Source organism: Erithacus rubecula (assembly GCF_903797595.1).
Source record: "Erithacus rubecula genome assembly, chromosome: 8".
NCBI classification, from domain to species: domain Eukaryota; kingdom Metazoa; phylum Chordata; class Aves; order Passeriformes; family Muscicapidae; genus Erithacus; species Erithacus rubecula.
Window position 1 is genome coordinate 5,209,011 of NC_136659.1, and position 23,115 is coordinate 5,232,125.

At 34.9% G+C, this 23,115-nt stretch overlaps 1 protein-coding gene across 3 annotated transcripts in view; it reads right to left on the minus strand.

The window, feature by feature from the left end:
• Positions 1–3,375: 3,375 nt before the first annotated feature.
• NCKAP1 (NCK associated protein 1) overlaps positions 3,376–23,115 on the minus strand; it is a 54,380-nt gene continuing 34,640 nt past the window's right edge. For all 3 annotated transcript variants that reach the window (XM_079311688.1, XM_079311687.1, XM_079311689.1), the window contains 12 exons: positions 22,183–22,314; positions 19,925–20,143; positions 19,620–19,750; positions 19,126–19,223; positions 15,248–15,341; positions 14,579–14,661; positions 14,065–14,145; positions 13,352–13,445; positions 11,758–11,874; positions 7,928–8,037; positions 5,012–5,101; positions 3,376–4,547 (listed from right to left, as the gene is read on the minus strand). In XM_079311688.1, coding sequence (XP_079167814.1) covers positions 4,431–4,547; positions 5,012–5,101; positions 7,928–8,037; positions 11,758–11,874; positions 13,352–13,445; positions 14,065–14,145; positions 14,579–14,661; positions 15,248–15,341; positions 19,126–19,223; positions 19,620–19,750; positions 19,925–20,143; positions 22,183–22,314 — 1,366 coding nt within the window. In that variant the 3' untranslated portion in view covers positions 3,376–4,430. The remainder of the gene's footprint in view (positions 4,548–5,011; positions 5,102–7,927; positions 8,038–11,757; positions 11,875–13,351; positions 13,446–14,064; positions 14,146–14,578; positions 14,662–15,247; positions 15,342–19,125; positions 19,224–19,619; positions 19,751–19,924; positions 20,144–22,182; positions 22,315–23,115) is intronic.

The window sequence follows — 23,115 nt, forward strand, 5'->3', positions numbered from 1 at the left end:
CCTCTTCTGTATTACCATAATTGACAGTCTTAGTTTACAATGCATTTGTTGTGATACTTATCTTTCCTTTGTGTGACTATGCAAGGAATGGTTTCATTGTTGCTGAGATGGTGTCCTCACTATTGTTATAAATACAGCTGAATTTATATTAAGAAGAAATACTGCTGTCAAACATGAGACTTTTGTTCCCTGCACTGGCTGCCCATCGAGATTCCCTCAAATTCAGCCAGACTCAAAGGCTAATGACAAGGGCAGAGGGGGCAAGAAGACTTTGCAGGTAACTGCAGTATGGTCTGTCCCATACCCTGGCAGACACATGATGTGAGTACTGAGAAGACAGGAAAGTATGTGGTTAGTGGGGAATGAACTGGATTCATGAGTTTCAACAGCTCACATCTCTTTTCACACAGGTGTCAGTATAAATTTTATTGCTTACCTTCACTTTTTGTGAAAAGACGCTTCATAAGATCACTGTGATCACGAGCAGGACAACAACCTTCAAGTCTACATGAGAAATTATTCAAAATACCCTTACTTCATGCAAAGCTCAATAGAGGCCTTTCATACTGAAATTTAATACTTGCAATTTCTCTTCCTTAATTGTGGAAGACACACTGACACTATATCCAGTGAACAGGTCGTTTTGACCCAGGAGTGCTAGGAAAAGAATGACTAATAGCAAACTAATATGGTTTTGGACAGAGGTCAGGGGGACATTTTGATTTTGTTATGAGTTAGTACAAATATTTACAGACTTTGTAACATGACAAATAGCAAAAGCATACAAGGAGTGGTCAATTCAAGTAAAAAAAGGTTTTGTCATTTCAGGGGAAGATTTAACTTTATCATGAAAATTATTTTTAAAATGGTACTTACAGAAGAATACAGGTAGAACTTCAGTATTTTTGAAAACTGATTATTTGACAGCACTGAAAACCATTCCTGTCCATGAAACCAATTCATGTATGTGGGTGGCTGCCATTTCAATTACCTTGCTATGGACAGCTTTAGTTTCACACCAGCTGTGTCCATGTTTCAGGGCTAGCCACAAGGACTGAAATGGAAGCAGTTCCCTGTATTCTTCCAGTCCTTATTTTATCAGCCCTATTTAGTAGTGAATAAAACTGCAATAAATTACTTCTGTTGTATCCAAAAATGCACTATGGTGTTAAAGGATGCTTGAATTTGGTTGTGAGACCAATTTGAAGCCTATGTCTAAAAAAATCTTTCACTGACTAAACAGGATGACTTGCTACACCTAAGTTTCATTCAGCTGGAGGAAGCAATTCACAAAAAATTAAAATAAAAATTACACATTAATTCAGATATATCTAAACTTTAAGAATTTATAAGTTACTAGTAAGTAACTAAGGGTTCACTTTTAAGTATGAATCATAATGCTGAATCTCAAGACCAAGGAAGCTTTTGGAAAAAACAGAGTTTAGAGGCCAAGCATATTTACTTGTGGTCTGAAATTCTTGAATCTGGAATGAATAAGTTCTGAAGTCATACAAGCCCATGACGACCTGCTGAAGAAGGCTCTTATCTTTCTTCATATCACTGGCCTTATTCCAACATTTTCTGGGGAGAATGCTTTTCTCAAGTGTATAGAAGTTGTACAGTCCAAGTGCTACCAATTCCTTTTCCTATATAGAAAACAAATTACTACAGCAAAAAAAAGGTTTAGGAGTAGCCCTTGCTTTCAATGGTCATCTTTTGTGCTGGCAGACTGATCTTTTTAAACTATAAAAATAGTTCACTGGGCAGCAACGGGACATTCTTCTTCTGCACTGTTTCTCACATGAGGCAAAACCCTCCCCCATGAATTAGATATTTGATCCAAACTGGCTCCATATGGGGCCACCTCAGCCCAGCCATCTGTGCTTTGTGCTCCAGGAATTACAAACACATTTTGTTTGTAATGGCACAAAAGGCCACCTGAGATAACTTGATATAAAGTGGCAAGTGTTGAACTTACTAAGTGGTGGACATGGTCTTGCAGGCTCCAGAGGAAAAATTCCTTCTCTATCTTCCTTTCCAACAAACTTGGCTCACCAGGCTTTTGATAGTTTGTGCAGTGCATGGACACAGGTTGCCTTGAGGACCTGGCCTGATGTGCTCTGCTTTCATGAGCAGACTGAACCCTAAATAGTTCTGTGGTAGCTCAGCTGAAACCAGGAACAACAGAAATACAGCAAGAACAAAACAAGGAAACCCTTCCAGCCCTGCCCAAATCCCACCAACACATGGATGAGTCCACATGATTCTTCCCCAACTTTTCCCCTGTATGGTTTGTTCTGAGCTTACCTAAGTTCTTGCAGGAAGTAGTTAAAAAGTAGTAGTGTAGTTAAAAAGACATCACCTCAGGGATTTATGTGCCAGACATCACATGGAAGGACTCCCACAGAAACTATCATGTCTAAAAGTTTCATGCTTAAATCTAACCCAACTGTGTCAGAAGCAGCTTCTTGCAGAGGTACCACACTCATTACCTATTTGTCAGTGATCACCTGTTTTCTAGATTTGGTTCACTAACACCACAGAACCAGCACAGTGGAAATCTGGGATCTGAGGCATATGGACACATACAATGGTTTTGTATTTAAAAATATTAAAAGCACAAAATATGTTATTTCTTAAACTTGAGTTTCTCAAGAATCCATCTTGAACATAGGCATTGTTTTCCCACAAAAGGCTGCAACAAAATCAAAATCTTAATTGAAATCAGAACATTTGAATGTATTAGACTATAAATATTACAGAGTAGAACTCATAAATCTTGCATTCAACCTAATTACTTTATGAACAAACTTCTTCATTATGGCACTAACTTATCAATTTAAAAACACTTCCATAGTTATAACATAAAATGCATAATTAGGAAAAATATAGATGTACTGTCTTACTTCCTTAGGACAATTTTATTCCAGTACTTTTTTCCTCTGGACAGAGGAAGCTATTGTAACTGAGCACACAACAGCTCTTTCATAACCGAAAAAGTTACCAGCATGCACAGAAGTTGCACCAAGAACAGGGGCTCTATACAATGTCCAGAGCCTGTTGAGGAACACACAGCTTTTATACATCAGGGATTACAGAGCACAACCATCTGGTCAGCTTTCAGGCTCAATGAGCCCATGCTATCCTGCAAGGCCAATTTGCATGACTGATAAAAAAGGGACTATTATACATCTGTCTCAGTCATGTCGGATGTTACGGTTTTAGCAACATTCGCCTGTTGTAGGATTATTTCAAGTTTCATAATTTAACAATATGTTTATTTCTATGGGTACAACTGGCATCACTAAATACTATACAAATGCTTTTCTTGCTTTATTATGTAAAAATAAGATTTAAAGGATAATGGCACTAAACTGACATTTTTAACATTGTTTTTAATTCCTTCTTCCAACTTTTTACAAGATTCACTATCGCAAAAGGCAAAAGGTGAAGGATTAAAAGAAGTCTTCACATAAAAGCTCTAAGGATTGATATTTAATGAACTGTGAGATGTAAATCAATGCACAACAGCACAGTTAAAGCTTAAAATACTAGGATAACATTTATATTAAAAATAATTCACCTACAGATAATACAGTCTAGTGTTTATTGGATGTTATGGAAGGTACACTTGAATTTCAAAAATTTAAAACATATAAAAAGTGGTTAAGGGCTAACATTTTATCAATATATGATAAATGTGTAAGAATGTTTATTATACAGCAGGGTACAATGGTAGTGTTAATGCCAACAGGGCACCACAGAAGTTAGTTTAAAAAAAATTTCCACTATGCTTTATACAAACACCACCACTTGCAGTTGTTTAAGAGTATTGGGAGAGGGAAACTGTCTGTAGGATAAGCAGTCCTATAACATTTTTAATGTTAGATAGTGTCATAGTATGTAGATTGGTGAACATTTCAAAATAAAACTAGAAATGCTGTAATTACTTCACAGAAATGCACATCCATTATTTGTTTTCAATAAGAACAATAGGTACAAGTTTATAACTCTCCCTATTTGAAATAATTTACACACAGATGAAAGCTACTCTATCTAAAATAATCACTACATACATTTTTCTTCTTGGAAATAAACAAGCAATTTTTGTTTTGCATGATCAATATCAAAAAACATATAGCAGAAGTAGTATTTTTAAAACATAACTGGTGCTCTAAAGTTAAAAATAAAAAATAAAAAGGAAAGAATGAGAAAAAAAATTTCCATAAGTGTGCAACCTAAAATCAACCAAGCTTATATTGTAGTACAACCATATTAAGAAACCACTGTTTAGGAATACAACGTTATGGAAAAAGTTTATAATTCACAAAACTGTTCATCAGGCCATAGAGTAAAATAGCTCCACAGTTTACAGATAAAACTGAGGCCACACAGATGCGTGCTATGTCTTATCTCCAGTGAGTAGATACTTAGGCAGAGGATGTAACACTTTGTTTGTAGACAGCATGGTATGCATTTCTCAGCAAGACATAAGGGAAACAAGACTCCAAGAGATCCATGGTCAGGAATGGAGATTCCTGCACAATCTGAAAGATACCAGAAACACAAGGTTTTGCAGAGCACCTTCTACTGATAATCTGTTTCATGTAGATCCTTCCAGCATCACACCACCACTCACCCATTTCACAGTGAAAATAAATTGGACCAAGTTTATAGCAGTGTTTCTCTCTACACTTAAACTCACTGCTTCTCAAAGCAAGTATATTGCTTTCCAATATAAATAGTCATCTTCCAAAAGATACTGAATACTGAGAGGAAATCCTCTGAGCAGAGACTCATTGCTCCTTAAACATATCCTATGTACTATGCAAACAGTGAAAATTATCTGAACAATGTGATACAATGTTCTAAGCAATAAAAGATGATGGCAATAATATGAGCATGTTGGGGGAATGAAAAAGAAAATACTGACATTAGAATGCCAGGGAGAACAACATAAAAATGATTTCCACTAGTTTGTGAGCTACAAATAAAACACACAAATGCTCACCATGTCTAGTAGTAGGTAAACAGATTCTCGGTTTCTTGTAGTAGTTTTGTCTGTCTCCTGGCCAATCTTCAGTAGACTGGATGATGCAAGCTATATAAAATGAGTATTTCAAAGCCATAAATAAAGCATTGATAAGCTTCTGCTATTTTGTTACACAAAGCAAATGGATTCTGCACTGTACTAGTAATGACAAAGGAAAGCAAATAATCCTGAGCACACGAACCATCACTGGGCTCTAGTCTCAATGTACCATATTGGCTTATTCCTAGTAGTTTTTAATAAATTATACATGCTATTTTAAAATAAAAAGTGAATTAATTCATTTCAGAGAACTTTTTGTTGTAATCATTGGTTGGCAATTATGAAGTCTCCTAAAATCAATGAGAGAACTCCCAGGGGATCAAGATCTTACTTCTGTCCTTTCCAATATGTATTTCAACTTACTGCATTTTTGTAATGTTTAAGGTGATTAAAAATGTAATTGTTTGAAATTACACCCATTTTCTAACAGAAGAAGTTTTAAGAAATGTCATCTTAACTGTCAATGAGTAATATATTATCAATATACCTTCAGTATACACTCACTTCATGGTTACCAAACTGGGCCTGGATAAAAAATATTCATAGTAGCTGTTGTTATAGTCAGCATCTGTATTTTAGCCAGTGGGATAATGCTGTAAAACAGTGGTAGGATTAAATATGAAGTAGAGACTAGACAATGTAGAGTGTTGCTAGTCTCTAAAAAGGGGGGAAATTATGGCTATTGATTTTTGTCTTTTTTTCCTTTATGTATTCTCTGTATTCTTTACACATATATTTGGAGCTCTGTTTTTATTGTAGCTCTGCCTATTATTGTATTCTAGCTAGTTTCCCCACTATTTCTCCATGCTTTTTCCCCAGACAGAATGACAAAACATATTCCAGAGCTCCAAGCCCCAGGGGAGTACAAGGCCCCAGTGCTATCGTGGTTCTTCCTGGCTGCTGAGGTTGGGAACAACTCTTAGAGATAGATTTTCATAAACAAAGGACAGCTGGTACTAAGGGGAAGGCTCCAGAGAAGGGGCTTGACCTGGGGGGAGAGGAATTGCATCACTACTTGTCCTCCTAATTGATGCTTTTTGTCAATTATGCCAATTTGCTAAATGTATAAAAACTGCATTCACCCCATGTGGGTGGGCTTTCACCAAAACTGTCTCTGGAGCTCCAATAAAGGTCCATTTTTATATTACCTCCCATACTAATATTATCTCAAGAGTGTGTCTTGTTTCATTTCTAGGTTGAAAAAGGCAGCACCATAAGCAACCCTATTATCCTAGTTTTAGAAGATACCCTAGAAACTTCTAACATGTACTTAGGTATTTACAAGCTCAGGATCACAGAATATAGCAAAATACTTAATTTGTAGATGCCTTGATACAGCTTGTTTTCATGCCTGGCAGAAATTTGGAAAAAAAAACTTTCCAACTTTCAGATGTACAATCATTTCTGCAATGGCAACATGCCTAAACCACATGCTTACCAGAAAAGGATTTTGAATTAAAATACTAACTTTAAAAATACAACAACATTCTTGAAAATGCTGTCATGAATCAATTTTTAATACAAATTCAATGGATATACTTCAAAAGATACATAGCACATACTCATCAGCATTAAAAAACCTCCTAAGTTCTTTTCATATTTAATTAATTTGGACAGGAAAGCAGTAATTTTCTTCTCAAGAGAAATGTTTTTCTTTCAGACTAACAGTAAGTGTTAAAAAAGAAAGATTAACAAAATATCTGAACTATCAAGTCATAGTCTGTGCAGTAAAAGCAGTGGTCTGAAAGCAGTCCATAAACACTGAAAGAATGCAAACCTCATACCAAAAGTGTTTTTATCACATGAAACTGTACTGGTTTTCTTCACTTGTCAAATGTATGCAACTTGATACAACCATTTCCCTTTCATGTTTAACATCCAGCAGTTGCATTAGACAAGGTCAATGGCCATAGGGATGTTTTCTGTTTTACAAAATGCAATGAATTTCCACAAGTGCAAGATTCTTTTAAGGAAAAAAAAAAAAATTGTTTCTGTGAACTTCAAGTTATAGAAAGTTACCTAAAATAAAGAGGGAGAGCTTTTTCCCCTACATATTTTAATGCCAAACAGAAAAATCAATACCCACTCAAAATCAATAGTAATTTTTAGAAATTAAAGCAATGCTGCTGGTTTTGCCTTTAGTTTCCTTCAAGTACTGGCTAATTGAGAGCCATTAAAAAATGTTTATTTCTACTCAAGTAGCACATCAAAATGTATTTAAAACATGGCACCATGACCTAGAAACTTTTGATTTTTTTTCCTAAGCATCACTAAAGATTTCAGTAGCTTTCATCTTCAATCTACTGTTAAGCATTAAAAATTTCCTCTTCCCAACTACTCCTCTAACAGGCTGCTACCTAGCTGTTCATGTTTAAGAAAGGTGGGCATGTTGAAAGGTACAACACAAAAGCCACTCTGAAGTTTATCTTCCTTTTTCAGAGAAGATAACTAACTAAAAAACTAACTGAAGTATCCACCATATCATAGGAAAAAGTCAGCTAGACAGAATTTTGATTTCATATGCATTGCACAATTTTTTTCCCAATCATGGGCCACACAATGTGACAAATAGTATGTGCTAAAATACTAAAGATTGTACTGAAAAAGAAAAAAATATGACACTTGCACTGATTTGCTCCTCTAACTTTCCAACATCACACACCAGTCTTTATAAAGAACGACTGCAAAATTGAATCTGTGTATAGGCTTGTATATAGAAGCATATAGAAAATATTCTTTTCTCTTGTGCATCAAAAGCAGATTTCTATGAGATCAGTTGCATTTCATCCCAAACCAACAGTACATTTTAACAAGTAGGAATAAAGTTATACATACAGCCAAAAATTCTTTAAGACGGTCCTCAATGCTTCCCTTGTGGATGGTGAATAATGCTGCAGCAATCTGATTGATAGCTTTTGCCAAGCAGTGAATGTTGTTGCAATGCCCTAAACAAAAAAATACTCAAATCACCTCAGCACCAAAAAACAATATTCTTTGGAAAATATCACCCAAGATTAAAGAAATTTGTGGTAATGAAAGAACTTTTAGCACCTTACACAATGCGAGCAAAGTATTCTTCCACACTGAACTTGCTATCAGCAAAGTCACAGAAGTACAGCTCTCCCTTCCAGTTCCTAATGGTCACAACAACCTGAGAAACAACCTGGGCCTTTCAGAAATAAGGGATATATTGGAACTTCATTTGGTTTCTACAAAACTTGAGAGTTTTAACACTTAACTAGGCCAAAAATACAGGATTTTCACAAGCTAATTGATTATTTATTTCTCCCTCTGTGTAAATGAACATCTCATGCCCTTTGAGACAGTATTCCTCAAAGAAAAAACTTGTTCCATTGCTGATTTTCATACATAACATCTTGCCTAAAATTCACCCAGGCATCAGAGCCCTGGCAGGTGGTTAAATAACACCAGTTTTCACATAGAGCAGAAGAACTGCTCCTAGCAAACCTGATATTTCTTCCAGGCAAATCAAATATAACACTTTACAACAAAATCAATATACACCTGAGCAAGTATCTTAAGCAAGTGTGAGCATATGAAAAGGAGGTGGTCTTTAAAGTAGTTAACAAGTATTCAAGCATGCAAGCATGCTGATTCTTATTTTTTGATCATTAGTTAGCAATGAGCTCATCTTTTCATTCAGTCATTTACCATTACTCCAAGTTCATGCTTGAATATTGAGGTCAGCGAGACCTCATCACTCCACATGAGAAAAATCAATTTTTTCTCCATGCATACCACTATTGTAACTTAAAATTACTTCTAGCTGTCATTTTATTGCCCAGTTTACTCAGTATCATACCTCTGCAGCTTTTCACTCCTTTAATACCCTCAAAAATTTCACATGATACATAAATCTTCTCACCCCACTCTTCAGCCCCCCAGCCAGGTGGTCTGTGAATATGCTGACTACTAAGTAAGTCCCAGTGAAGATCCCTGAGGATCTCTTTCAGCAGGACCTCCAGATTTGATATTCCAACTTTGTCTATTTTGATGTGAACATCAGTCAGGAAAACCTGTTCTGCTTGTGATTCAAATATGTATTTGTCTTTGAAAAGGCTTGTTTTATTCAAGAGACTTCATTTTTGTGTCTCAGGCTGTAGAAAAAGCATCAACAAGGGAATTGTTGATGCCATAGAACTCTTGTCTTCCATCTCACAACAGGTTTCAAGTATTTAGAAAAGAACTAGGGCTCTTGCAGACTAGTATTCTATTCTGCCCTCCAGTTGACAAGTTAGACCTCTAGCCTGGTGTTTGACTAGCAGCTCAGATTCTGTACTGGATGCAAAAGTAAAGGTCTGTTAGACTTTGAGCCTTTATCTGGAAATAGTGGCAGAAACAGATTTGGTCTTGAAGCAGACAGAGGAATACAGACATTGCTACAGCTGTCCAAGCACTTGTCTGCATTTGGGAGATATCTCTTGCCAGATTAGAAAGCTGAAACTCCTTCAAATCTGTGACTCGTTGATGGATTAATTCAGGATTTATCCAGGGAATTTACTTCATAAAGCAGAATTTATTAAGTTCACATTCTGGAAATACCATTTATATTAAGTGTTTCAAGCCAGATGTTCTACAATAAGGGTAGAACACAAGACAAAGTAGTATTATGCAAGGAAGGCAGGAATGACAAAGTCTATTCTGTTTGTGCAGTTTTTTTTGTAGAGCAAATATATTTTATGAATACCTTTTGCTAGATTTTTCTCTCAATAAAAGAGCCCACTCAGTAAAAAATTATGTAATACACAGGCCATTTCTCATAGAACTTAATGGGCTTATTTGAGTGCAAGATGTAACTTCTCTTCAGTGACAATTTCATGTCATTTATGAACTGTACTTTAAGAGCTCACTTTGAAACAAAGCTTTGACTGACTTCATCTTAAGAGTTATTTAATGTAAATGAAACCACATAAACTGGAATATCTCAGCTACATGATATAAAACAGGCAGAATATTATCTACTTACTTTCAAAAGATAATTATAGAAGATAATACAGAAGAATAATCTGTTGTTTCAGCCTGCTAAAAACATGATGACTAAGAGGGTCTTGGGAAGAGAGGGAGTTTGAGGAAGGCAAACCCACCTGAGCTTTTGCCTGCAGGAGAACCTCTAAGTAGCCTGACATATTCTTAATTTGCAGAGGGATAAATGTGAAAATACAATCACCAGTAAAACTTTTAGTATTGACCCCCTGCCAAGCCATACAGGTTTTTAGACTCTAGAGTTGGTAAGATACATTTGAAGGAGAAATTGGTAGCAGGAAATGCTCCCAGAGGATTTATTTTACAAAACTGTAACTAGGCAATTTTTAAGAGATGGGATCTTACATACACATAAACAAGTTCATTTGGACTGAGTAAAGACAGTCAACCTGTCTTCAAACAAGGAAGTTTCTACCTGTGCACCTCACCAATCACATTGGATATTCCCTGCTCTCACCTATATTCCAAGATTTATATTCAAGTATCATGGCTTGGAAAAAGCTTGCAAAGAGCAACAGAAATACTATGAGAGCACAAATAACAGGAAACAACTTTGCAGGTTACAGATTGTTCTCCCCATTCAGCAGAAAAAGTTTTTAACTTGAAAATTCTTTAATTTTCAAATCAATATTCAAATTCTACTCATACATCAGATTTATCTAACATTTTCCACAACTGGAGAAGTCACATTATCTGTTTTAAAATGAAGCTAGAGTCAATAGATCCCTAATAATTCAAAACTGAAGAAAAGGCTGATTAATCCCATGTAAAACAACAATCCTGGGTCTCTAAAGAACATGATTTGCATAGATTAAGTGATACAGAAAGGTTTCCAAATTTTTGGTATTTTCCTGCTACTTCAAATATTCAGAAGCCAGTTTACACTTACTTTGGGAGTTACAATTTTAAATTTCAATTTAAAATAATAGAAGTTTTAAAATTAACTAGAGAAAACATGCATCCCAGTGAATGGAAGCAGTATAAACATGGTCTTATATGTGAGTCATGTTATATATTACAAAGGAAATAGCTTGAACAGCCAAAAGGTGAGTTTTGTATGTGTTGGAACAGTACTGTCTGTCTTTTTTTAACTTAAAAAGAGAAAGAAAACTGTGGATTACATGGAAAGAATTTTGTTGAGGCAAAGATTATTTCTTTAAAATTAGAAAGTTGAACTATTGTGTAGGAAATAATTCTGTTCACCACTTACACCTTCCAGATTCTGTTTTCAAAACTTTATGCTTGGCAATATGAACAGCATATTAAATATAGAAAGGACACCTTGCATGACTGGCCCAAGGCCAAGATTACTAAAACATTAATACTTACTGGAATATATTACATTAGATAGTAAGTGTCACATTAATTAATGCAGAATGTGTGCTTGAACAACTCCACATTAGGACAAGATTGCCCCCTGCAGTGTCTGAACTGTTCTGAAAATTTCAAGTACCAAACTAATTTTTCATAGAAAGTTATCTCAGACAAGAGTTAAGTAAATGCTTTCTAAAGTACTTTCACAATAACTTGCCTGAATTAAGACTGATTTTTAAATTTGTTCACTATAAACTATAATTAAATATTAAAGGAAATGTAATCAAGACACTACCAGAACTATTGTGACAGCACTCCCAGCAAATGCTGAGCTGACTCTACATTACCTTCAATGGCAGGGCTGTACTGAGACATCACATTGCTAGCCAAAGTGGGCAAGGAGACAGCCACGAAGACCATCAGAAGGCAAGCAATTTTATATTCTTCTTCTGGACTAATGTTTTCTAAAAATAAAAATAATAAAGTTCTTTCATTAAAGAAGTCATTTTAAAATATTTCCTTTCAGCTGCAGGTAGGTTAGAATGTAAAATGTTTGACCAAATTGAAATTTAAAGCAAATCCAGCAAAGGCAATGTTTGTATTGTGAAAAGAGGAATATTAATATCAGTCCTGCCAATAGAAACAGAGAAGAGCTGCAAAATGTCCAATTTAATTACAAAGTCTTTAATATGTTGAGCAGAATTGTAATCTTTCCACGCTGGTGTAAACACAGTTATTGCTGTAAGGTAAGAAGAGCTTCTCTTGCACTCTCCCTTTGGTAAATGAACAGAAGGTGATGGTGCACTCATGTCAATTCACACTAAAACCTTGTGCTTACAAAAATAGCAGCATCATCACACCTCAGATCAGTTTAAACAAAGTCAACAATTGGTGACATACAGAATTTATCTCTATGAAAACTGAATAAAAGCAAAATATTTCCAACTCCAGAGATAACAATCAAAATACAAGATCATAAACCATTATGAGAATATACAGAAATTCCCTTTGTTGAACTAGTTTAAACATTTAATAGCTGTACTACAATAAAAACAATCTATTTAAAATGCTATTTTAGATACCTAACAAAAATATACTTCTGTATACTACACATATAATGTAGATAGAACAAATACACTTTGGGTTGCTTTTTTTCTAAGTGCACAAAGTAATTGTGCTTGGGACTTTAATTCTAATACTGAAATGGCCCTCTGTATTTTCCCCTCTCAAAATAATTACTATTGAAGTAAGAAAAAACAACTTAGATAGCATTTAAAATATTCATGGTCTCATTCTAACATTAGCTACCCACAACCTACTGGGGGAAAAAAGTAATGAAAGTAAAGATGATAGGAAAAAAAAGTTGAAGACCATGAAAAATACTTAAGAGCCTTAATTCATGTCTTTGAACATGCCAGAGTAAACAAAATTGAAAAGCTCAGACATCAGTGCCTTAAAGCTACAAAGAGGAAGTATGATACATGTTAATTCTCTAACATGTTTATTTTACTGCTTTCCCTAGTAAACTTCATGTTAACACTTGTAGGACACACTGGTAACAAAATATTGTGAAATTCATCAGCTGCATTCAGTTCTTCATGCTTACTTGGCTGACAGATTTGTTACACATCTGTGCAACAGAACTGATCAAGCTGTTCACAAGACACTCTTATTGTTATTGTTCCTAAATTACAGCAGTGTTCACCATTAAAGTCCTTCTACATTTACCTGTTACCCTTCTTTAGGTCAGCATATCCATTCATGCATATTTGAAAAGATTCTCAAGCTAACACCAATAAACAGCAGGCACAAGTAATTCATCCTCTTATGCCTTTTATGAAGTTTATTGAATACAAAGAAGATATACAAGTTTCCTCCCAGCACTTTCATCACTTCTTTTCTCTTTTCACCATTTATATTTTTGAAGTTGGAACTTCTTACCTGATTTTTGGGAAGACAGTGCTACAACCAAGGCAGGATCAATCTCACAAGGCAGTCCAGCAGCTGATGACAGTTCATATACATTCATTGCCACCTGAGGACCAGAAGAAAGACAACAGAGAATGCTTTCATGTAAAGATGATGAAGCACAGTTTTTGCTGTGATGTTGAAAATGAGTTTGAGGCACTAAGCAATTTCAGAGATTTGGCAAATATTAGACAGAGACTGTATATTTTGTTTGTTTCTAACCTCCACTGAGCAGCTGCATCTGTACTTTGTGCACCACATGGCAATTTTGTTGTGTCAAGCCAAACAAAACTCATTTACTTTCCCACATTACCTCCAATGCAACACCCTCACTTCCATTAGCTGTCCAGAAACCATGTGATGTGCCAACAAGGGTTTTTGGATGGAAACATACTCTCATTCAGAAGAAAGGTACCTTATTTAAGCTGACAACTTTTTTTTCCTGAAGTCCTTGAAATATTTAGTTTTACCGGTTGTACTGAATGAAGCAGCTCAGCATTCTTTCCCTTTGTCATGTTTTAATACTTGATAAACCTCATTCTTAAGTCTATGCAAGTTCTCCAATGGCAGATAGAGTGCTTATTCCATCAGTTGGTTGTGATTTTTTCCCCAGAACATTAGGAGGCTGCAGTCCCACAATTAGTAAGCTCCAAAACTACTCTATCAACCTTTCAGCCAAACATTACCTTCATGTCAGTCTCTCTTGGAATGTGATCTTTGAAGTCCTCAATGGAACTTACAAGGAAAGGAATGTGGTAGGATAAGACCTAAGAGATACAAATACATACAAAATGAAAAAAATTACTTCCCATGTTAATTATCAGTTAGACATTACCATTATTTTACTGGGCTTATTTTCTTTTTTAATGTGTTTTTATTTTACACATTTGTATTTATTTGTAGATTTAAAGCATTAAAAAAGTGAAATAAAAGCCTTTAAAATGAGTAAACACTGAAAACATGATCTAAACTAAATCTGATGTTTTAATGTAACAGTTCTCTGAACATACTCAAAAATAGATTCCCTCACCCCAAGTTGCAATTTAAAGTTCAGTTCCAATTGAGTATTGCCATTTTACCCACGTTGTCAACATTTTAAGAGCTAGCATTCCTAAACAGTTAAGCTTCAAATATTCTATCATTCCATTAAGTTAAATACTTAAATAAAAATTATTCAGAACATATTCAGTTCTTTCTTACATCTCTAAGTGCTTCCTGTGCCAACGACCGAAAAGACAAGATAACACCAATAATTGTCATCCTCTTCAAAACACTGTCAACAGCTGAAAAGAGAACAATGGACAAAGCATTGATGCTTACAAGCTCAATTCTTCAAATAAGAGAAACAAAATATTTCACAAAATATTGCCATTCCTTAAAAGAGCCAAAATCACCAGTGCTAAAGCAGGTTTTTAGAGCTGAATCCACAATGGGATTTTCAGTAGAAGACTGAAAACATTTACCACATCCTGGAATGAAACCTAGTATATACAAAACTGATAGTACTGGATGCTAGCACTGGTTCTGTGCTTTCTTGAGGACAAAAATGTCTCTTTATTGCAATTATTTTGTTTCACATTCCAAAGCTATGTACCAGGCTTCCATATTACTGTTGCTACAGCTACATATTATCATCCCTGAAATGATGCTCAAAACTCATCACTAATATAACACTAAATAACACTGAAATCTCACTTTGGACATAAGAAGCCTGGAAAAGTTTGAAATGATCCATTAGTTTATATGAGCTCACGTACATTTTGCTGCTTATGGATATTCAGTATAGAGAAATTAATTTTTCCCATTTTCTTTACAAAGACAAATCTAAAAAATAACTGTATCTTTAGTAGGATCTTGTTGGATACCCACATGATAATCTTTTAAAGAGTGCTGCCATCTGGTCTGGCTTGTCAAAGCTGGTCCTCATTTGTGTTAGAACTTCAACATTCTCCACCACAAGTTTCTATAAAGAAGCAAAGATTCATGTCAGCTATAGACTTCAGCATGTTAACTGGATAAATACCTGATTTAGGACATTTCAACCTGGCAGAAATGCAAGAAACCCCATGGAATACAGATGCATCCACTCTGTTCTTAATGGGAATACTATCATCAGTCACTACTATACAGAAAAGCAGGCTCTGAATCAAAAAGCAAAGGGTTAGATACCCCTTAGAACATGATTTTTGTATTGAGCAATGTGTACCACATCTTAAAGCAAAGGAATGTAACTCCATAAAAATCAGACAATATGTCCTTGTGCCACTCAGCTCTTTAGAAGAAAAGTATACATATTACAATAAAAATATAAATTCAGAAAGTGATTATTTTGGATTGCTGCTTTCATTAATAATGCTGAAATTTAATGTCGGTAAAATTGAAAAATGAAACCAAGAGTAGAAATCAGACTGTTAAACCTTGCTGCAGTTTACTTGAAGTTTTCTTCCACTATAATATGAAAAAGCAAAGACATACCTCCAAGTCCTAACACCTTAGCCTGAAATAAACTCAAGTGCAGTAGTTTTCATTTTGGTTTGGCCAAAAAAAAAAAAAAAAAAAAAAAAAAAAGAAAATGTGTCTGTTTCTAACTTTTAACAGCTCTCATATATGCAACTTTTAAAATTAGAGCACATGTAATAACTTTCCTGAAATCATTCTCCAAATATTTATCAGATTAAAATTTACATTATAGGGATTGCATAATCACATCTCAAATATCAGATCCAAATTTCCTGCTAGCTGAGGAACTAAGGCTGTGCCAAGCTGTATTTTTAAACTCTCTTCAAGCAAAAAATAGGTAGCTTATTATTATAAAAATATTTTTGCAGTCTCAATGCTAAGTACCCTATTCCCAAAAGGGAAAAGTGATTCTGTCTTTTTATGCAGAAGACAATCAATAGCTAAGAAAATGTAGATCTTGTGTTCTTCTAAACATTGAAGTGTTTTTTCTTCTGTTTAAAGAAGACTTTAATTTATGTTATGTCTTTGTTATGTTATATTTATGTCTTTTATACTAAAAGAAATCAATGTAAAAAAGAACTGAAGGATAAAGGGAGAAACAAAAATATTCTGAATTGAGGGTGGTCTTCAATTATTAATTCAATTATTAATAGTTTTACTTTTCAAGTAGGTGAATTCCAATCCATCTTAATTTCCAGAGGAGACAGCTGGAAAAATTAATATTCATCAAACATGTAGGGCACTATAAGTTTGGAACACAATTATATATTTCACAAAAATCTAAGAGGCATAGCTGCTGGAACCTACTGCTAAGGATCCCTTTTGATGCCTAAACTTTTTACATATTTTTCATACATTTGTAGCTTTGTAGAGTACTAATGCCTGGTTGTAGATCTATTATTTTTCCTACCCTTTCCCCCTAGATTTTAAAACAATAAGCTAACCATGTAATACATTCCTGAAAATTCTGTTTAGCCTTATTGTCAGGCCTGCAAGAACAACATTTTTGGTTTTCCAACCAGAATCTGAGAAGTTTTAAGAGGTGGGGCAAAGAAGCCCTTGGAACAACTCCAAGGGGCTGACCCAGAGCTGGGCTGGGGCAATTGAATCTCCTACTGGATATACCTGTTAGATATCCTAATTAATTAACCTTATCAAATTATAGAAACCAGTGGCAATATATAATATAGGTCTGCTTTATACTTTACTATTTTAATACTGTTTCAAGTGTTTTTTCTCTTTTGATACAGGCAACACTTCCAATCCAATCCCTTCAGTTACTACAAGTGGAGTGCATATGTGCATGGACATGACATACTTCTATACTGAAAGTCAAATTACACTGAAATCAAGATGGGCAATTTTAAACCACCCAATGTATCAGAACTTGACATTTTATTTTAAATCCCTCAAAGCTCTCCAGAATGCAAGACTGAAGGCAATAGCCCATGTTACTCAGTCAAGTTTTCAGCTTCACAAAGAATAACCAGCATATTAATTTAAGATTAAAAAGGAGTATGCTGGAATATAGTTTTCAAATAGTGGCTTAAATGAGGCAATGTTTCTCTTCTTGCCCCAGTCTTAAACTCCAGATATAAAACTGACACCTGGTCCAACTTTGCAGGAACACAGCAAGCATGTTGAACTCTACTCATAATAAATTCCCTATTCATTCCTCTTGTTGCTTTCCTTCCCCAAACACAGATGGTTCTCAGGGCTCTCTTGCAAAGCCAACTGCCTCAGCCAAAGAGATGAACATTTTATTACTTTGCTTTTTCCTCCAAAAATGTGGTCATGCACATGTGGATGCTACATCATGCTCTGCTTACCCTCAGCAGTATCAGAAAACAACAGATTTCAGACACCGTTTAAAGTCGCTTTTTAAAAAAATGCACATACCTACAATATAAATTGTATAACATAAAATGTGCTTATTTTGAGGAAATATGATGATTCCTCAGTAAGTGCACAAACAGTACAGCAACAAACATTTGCCAAAGGCCTTTGTGATTCACTTGAAACATGACAGATGTCACTTTGTGCACCATTCTCACCTGATAGCCTCATGCTCTGACTCAAAAATTGGTATGGGCATAAGGAATCAATTACCCTGGCAGGCTGGGCACTCAGGCCAGGGTTGCTGCATGCTCTTAGTCCAGCTTGGAAAGCAAAAGCAGCCCCTCTTCTTAAGCTGTGACAGTGAATAAAAGGCTTCAAAAATCTTTTTATCATACACTTCAGCCTTTTAGCAGCACTGCAGTTAAGGTGTTTGCAAAGAAAACAAGATCTTTGAAAGTGTAACACAATATATATTAAAGCCACACACTTCTAAAGGTCTGGAATGCCAATAATAAATTGTTATTGAAGAAAGATAGGAAGTTCCTTGTATCTCTTAGATATTCATGCACTTTTTCAAAAACAGTTACAAAAAAATCCTTAGTTTAATGAGTGGTTAAATAACTGAAAATTATGAGATGTAGTAACACTTTGGAATTAAATTTGGCAATGACACTAAAAGAACAAGTCATATTAAAAAAAAAAATCTATTAGTGACATTTTAATACTATGACTATCCAGAGAAAGTAGCATATATTGCTACATTTATTAAAACTTCTTTCCAGGAGTTACACAGGTACCAAATGGTTCCCTCATCACTGTTTGCTGTTTTGAGTATATATTTAATTAACTTCCTTGACATGCCCCCATTTCCAATTTTTTTCAGTGCATCAACTGTATTATTTATTTGTACAGCAATACAGACATTTATAATAAATGGTTACTGTTGAGCCAGAGAGAAGTACATATGTAAAAATGAGGAAAACTAACAAAGAAAAAAGGACCCAAAGTCTTTCATCCATGCAAACTAAACAACAGACACACACAGACATTGTTAAGGAATAAATCCTTAGAGATTACTAAAATAGATTTGAGATTATCCTGCAACATTTGGAGAGTCAAAAGGTTTGGGTAAAGGCTTCACAAACACCTGCAGATTTTCAAAGACATTTCTTTTCCCACAGATGATAAAAGAGAATTACTTCTAACTTAGGGTATCTAACACACAAATGAACAGTCTGCATAAAGTCCTGCACATTCAATGTTGAAGAATGTAGAATACACATATGCTACCTGTGCAAACTTACTACAAAAGAAGAGTAAAATTCACAGCTTTATCAGTTTGTTATGATATTTTAAAAAGATGGCATGCAGAAACATAGGTATTAAATATCCTAAAGGAAGCTTCACAAGATAATTACTGCCTTCCCACCCCCAGTTTCCAAGGTTACCTTAAGCTCAGCAACCTGTGAAGAGATGTGCCACATCAGACTTTCACTTAAGAACTTCATGCCATATGGTCCCAGAAGTTCAGAAAGGGCTCTCATTTCTGAGAAATAAAATAAACTGTTACACTTAAAATATTTCATCTTCATTTATTTGCAGTCCATCACGTATCTAGTGTTTTAAGTGCAAAAGTATTTTAACCCAAAGTGTAATTTTAAAGACAAGAACATGTATGACAGTAAACTGAAGCAGTAGTTACCAACACATAATATACCCATCTCTTTAGCTTAAATGCAATGCTACTTTGACCAAAAATAGGAAAAGTGAGACAAGAGGCAGCATGAGTAAAACTAAAATACTACTGAAGGCTAACAATTGTTAACCTTAGGAGTTAGCTGTTATTTCAGCAACAGTTGCTCTGAAGTTGCTGTTGCTCCAATTACTCAAGCAACACACTAATTGTCCTTTACAAATATGGAGTAGAAGTATCAAAGCTTACCTGATATATCAGAGTATTCCTCAGCATTAAATGTCAATTCATTTTCTGTAGGCAAATTCACAAATGCCTTCATAGCAGGGAAATAGGCTATGTGACCATTGCTGACTTGCCGTAGCAAAGTTTCCAAATACCTTATCAGAAAGAGAAAATGTTTCAGATGAAAAGGCACATGTTCATGGATACACTCTACAGATGAAGTATAAAAATTTTAAGTAATTCCACTTCTCCAATTCCAGATTTTTCATTAAACAACATAAAAAAAAATTCTCTGAAAATTTTGTAACAAGCATCCATATAATACTTACCAATTTGTGTACAGACTGGTGATGGTTGGCTCACCATGACTATCTAAATGCTGGGTTTGCTGAAGCAGAACATTGTTAAACACTCGTGTAATGTCAATCTGTACATAATTTTCTATTGACTGGAGGACTGTCATATAGGCTCTTACACTGGTCAACAGCTCTGATGGCTTTGCAATCTCTTGTGTTGCTTGATTATACATAGTCATTCCCACAATGGACCTTTTAGAAACAAAAGGATTGGAAATAAATAAACTCATTTGTTAGGAAAATTCAACAAAGATGCAGCTATAAAGATGATTTTATATCCACAGATTTTCAGAGAATCATAGAGGGGACCTTAAAGACCAGATAGTTCAACCCCTCCTGCCATGGGCAGGGACACCTTCCACTAGACCAGGTTGCTCAAGAGCTCCATCCAACCTGGCCTGAAACACTTTTAAGCATGGAAAATATTAATTTTATTTGAATATTTGTCAAATCCACAAGTATAAAACTCTGATCAATGCACATACTACACCAGCATTTTAAAAAACTGTTTTGGATTCCAAATACAACTGTATCTGTTGTTTCAGTAAAAATTTCATGAGACTAAGAATACTCACCAAGCACTTCAATATATACATAAAGTAAATAAACAGAAATCCTATTATGAAAAGTACATCTCCCTTTAGCTAACACAGTGATTTTTATCTTCAATCAAGGAACCAAGAAATGGCAGGACATACTTCAATTTGTTAAAATTCAGGCTTCTAATAACAGATGTTCACAGGCTAGCTTTCAAGCTAGAGCAGAACTGTACAAAGGACTGCATATTCCATTTGAACATACAGGACATGGACCTTACCCAGGATATCACTGGAACCAGGTCCTCAAACAAACTCTATCAGAGGATCCTTAAGTCTTAGTAAACAAATACTTGTTGTAGTGCTTATTTTAGGTTTATAGTGGTCTCAGACTTTAAGAGCTAAGATTTTAAGTAATATGTACTTTTCAAAGATAGGACAGCAATTAAAAAAAATAAACTGCAGATGACACCTTTCATCACAGGTGAACAGGATGAGTTATTCTGGAGAACCTCACATTATTTAGAGTAATGTTTTTGTTGCTGCTTGGACATATGTAAATAAGTATTTTCAATAGTTTCCCTCTGAGGCAGGTTCTTAATTTAAAATAAATTCAAAATTGATACAATAACAAGATTAAGTGGCATAATAATAAGCTCCAGTCCAATCACACATGACACAGTGGAGCTTAAAACAGTAAAAAAATCCCTAACAGTGAGACACTAACTGTCTTTTAAGGAACACTGCAAGCCTCTGAAAGAAATGCCACTTGAAGGTCTGAAAATTAATTATAAATTGAATATCTATTCTGCTCAGCTAATAACTTTAACTTCTTTCGTGAAGCAAGAAAAATGAAAGCAGTCACTGAAAATAATGTGCCTGTTGCTGCAGCCCCAATCCACAAGCTGATCTCTCCCAAAATTAAAATAAGCACAAATGACCAACATCAGTCTAAGTTCATAAACCTGAAGAGATGACTTCTTAAAAAGTCATGCAGTTATCTTCATTTCTTTGCCACCTTATGTTACTGATGAAATGCTCCAGTGACCTAATATGTCTTGATGATTAAACTGATTAAGCTTTAGAACCTACTTGAAATATATAACCATTAATCTTTGGTATAAAACAGTAGGATAGCTGTCTGGTTTAATATGAAATCCTCTCCATAATTTGCCTATTTCTGTAGAAAATCATGGGAAGATCAAGGTAAGAACAGACAGGAATATCAAACATCAACACTTAAAACAAAAAAAGTAACTGCACATATTCTCAGTTGGCTTTGTCAGATCTTGACTTCTGATTTTTAGACTTCTTGACTCCTTTCAGCAAGGCAATGGATTCAAATACTTGAAAACATTCCAGCACTGTGTAAAAGAATGGTGGGAATGTATGTCTTCATACATTCCTAATAAACAGCCATCACCAGCTCCTACAAAATCCATAGGATTGGGAATGCAGGATCTGGCTGCTAAATAGATTATATGGATTTCAACACATTTTAGTTTGAAACAGGAATTGACTATTATGTATGCCTGCACATGTAACTTAATAATCATTTATTTGGGATTCTACTCACAGTTTTCACAATCCACCTCTTAAACCTAGTTTAATGTAGTAAGTACACAATATTTCCAACATAAACTAGCAAAGGCTTATCTTGTGTATCAGTGTTTCTAATTCTACAATATTTCTTACTTGGTAAAGCGGATTTCCAGGTGAGATGTCAAATATTCTCTTGGGGTAAATGTGTGCTCCCAAACCACCATGTTTGGTACATAATTGATTGAGAAGCAGAGCTCAGAAAGTGCAGTATGCAGTTTGTCCAGGCTTTAAGAATAGACAAGAAATTAAGAAAAATATTTAATGTAATAGAAGTGTACATTATTATGGAAGGCACATACTGAATGGATAATGCCTCAAAAGCAGACACAGGTCTAAGTCTTCATTATCATGTTTTGCTTTGAGACGCTTTTCTAGCATAATTAAAAACCAATATTTTGGCCAAGAACACATCCTACAACTACATACTGATCTGCATTGCATACAGTGATATTAGATATATATTTTATATATATATATATATATATATATATATATATTTGTATTTTTTACCCCCCCCAAAAAAGGAATTTACATTTAAGTAACTTTTCCCTAACTGAACTAAACAATACAAATAATGTTTCCCAGCAGACAGTAATAAAAACCTAAAAATATTGTGGGAACAAACCTTAAACTAAGTTCTTTTCCACCAATTTCTCTAATTTTGACAGTTCTCTGCTGCAACTGTAGCAAAACCCCTTCTCCCCCCCAGCAGTGTGTGAATTTAGGCAATCCAATCACATGCTTTCCTTTTTTAGCTTTCTTCCTTTTCATACTTTTATCACTCTACCATCCTGATATCTGATCTCTCATTACACCTATCTTATTCTTAATATTATGATTCCTACCCTATCATCTCTTACACCCCAAACTGCATTTATTAACCTTTTGTCTGACCTATTCCAGGTAGTTTTTTTGGTGTTGCTTTTGATTTCCTGGTGCTTTCAATTTTTCTGCAGTCACTAACAAGGAAACCTTCCCCACTTGACTCAGGCACTAGTGTCACAAACTCCATGTGAGCCACCAGCC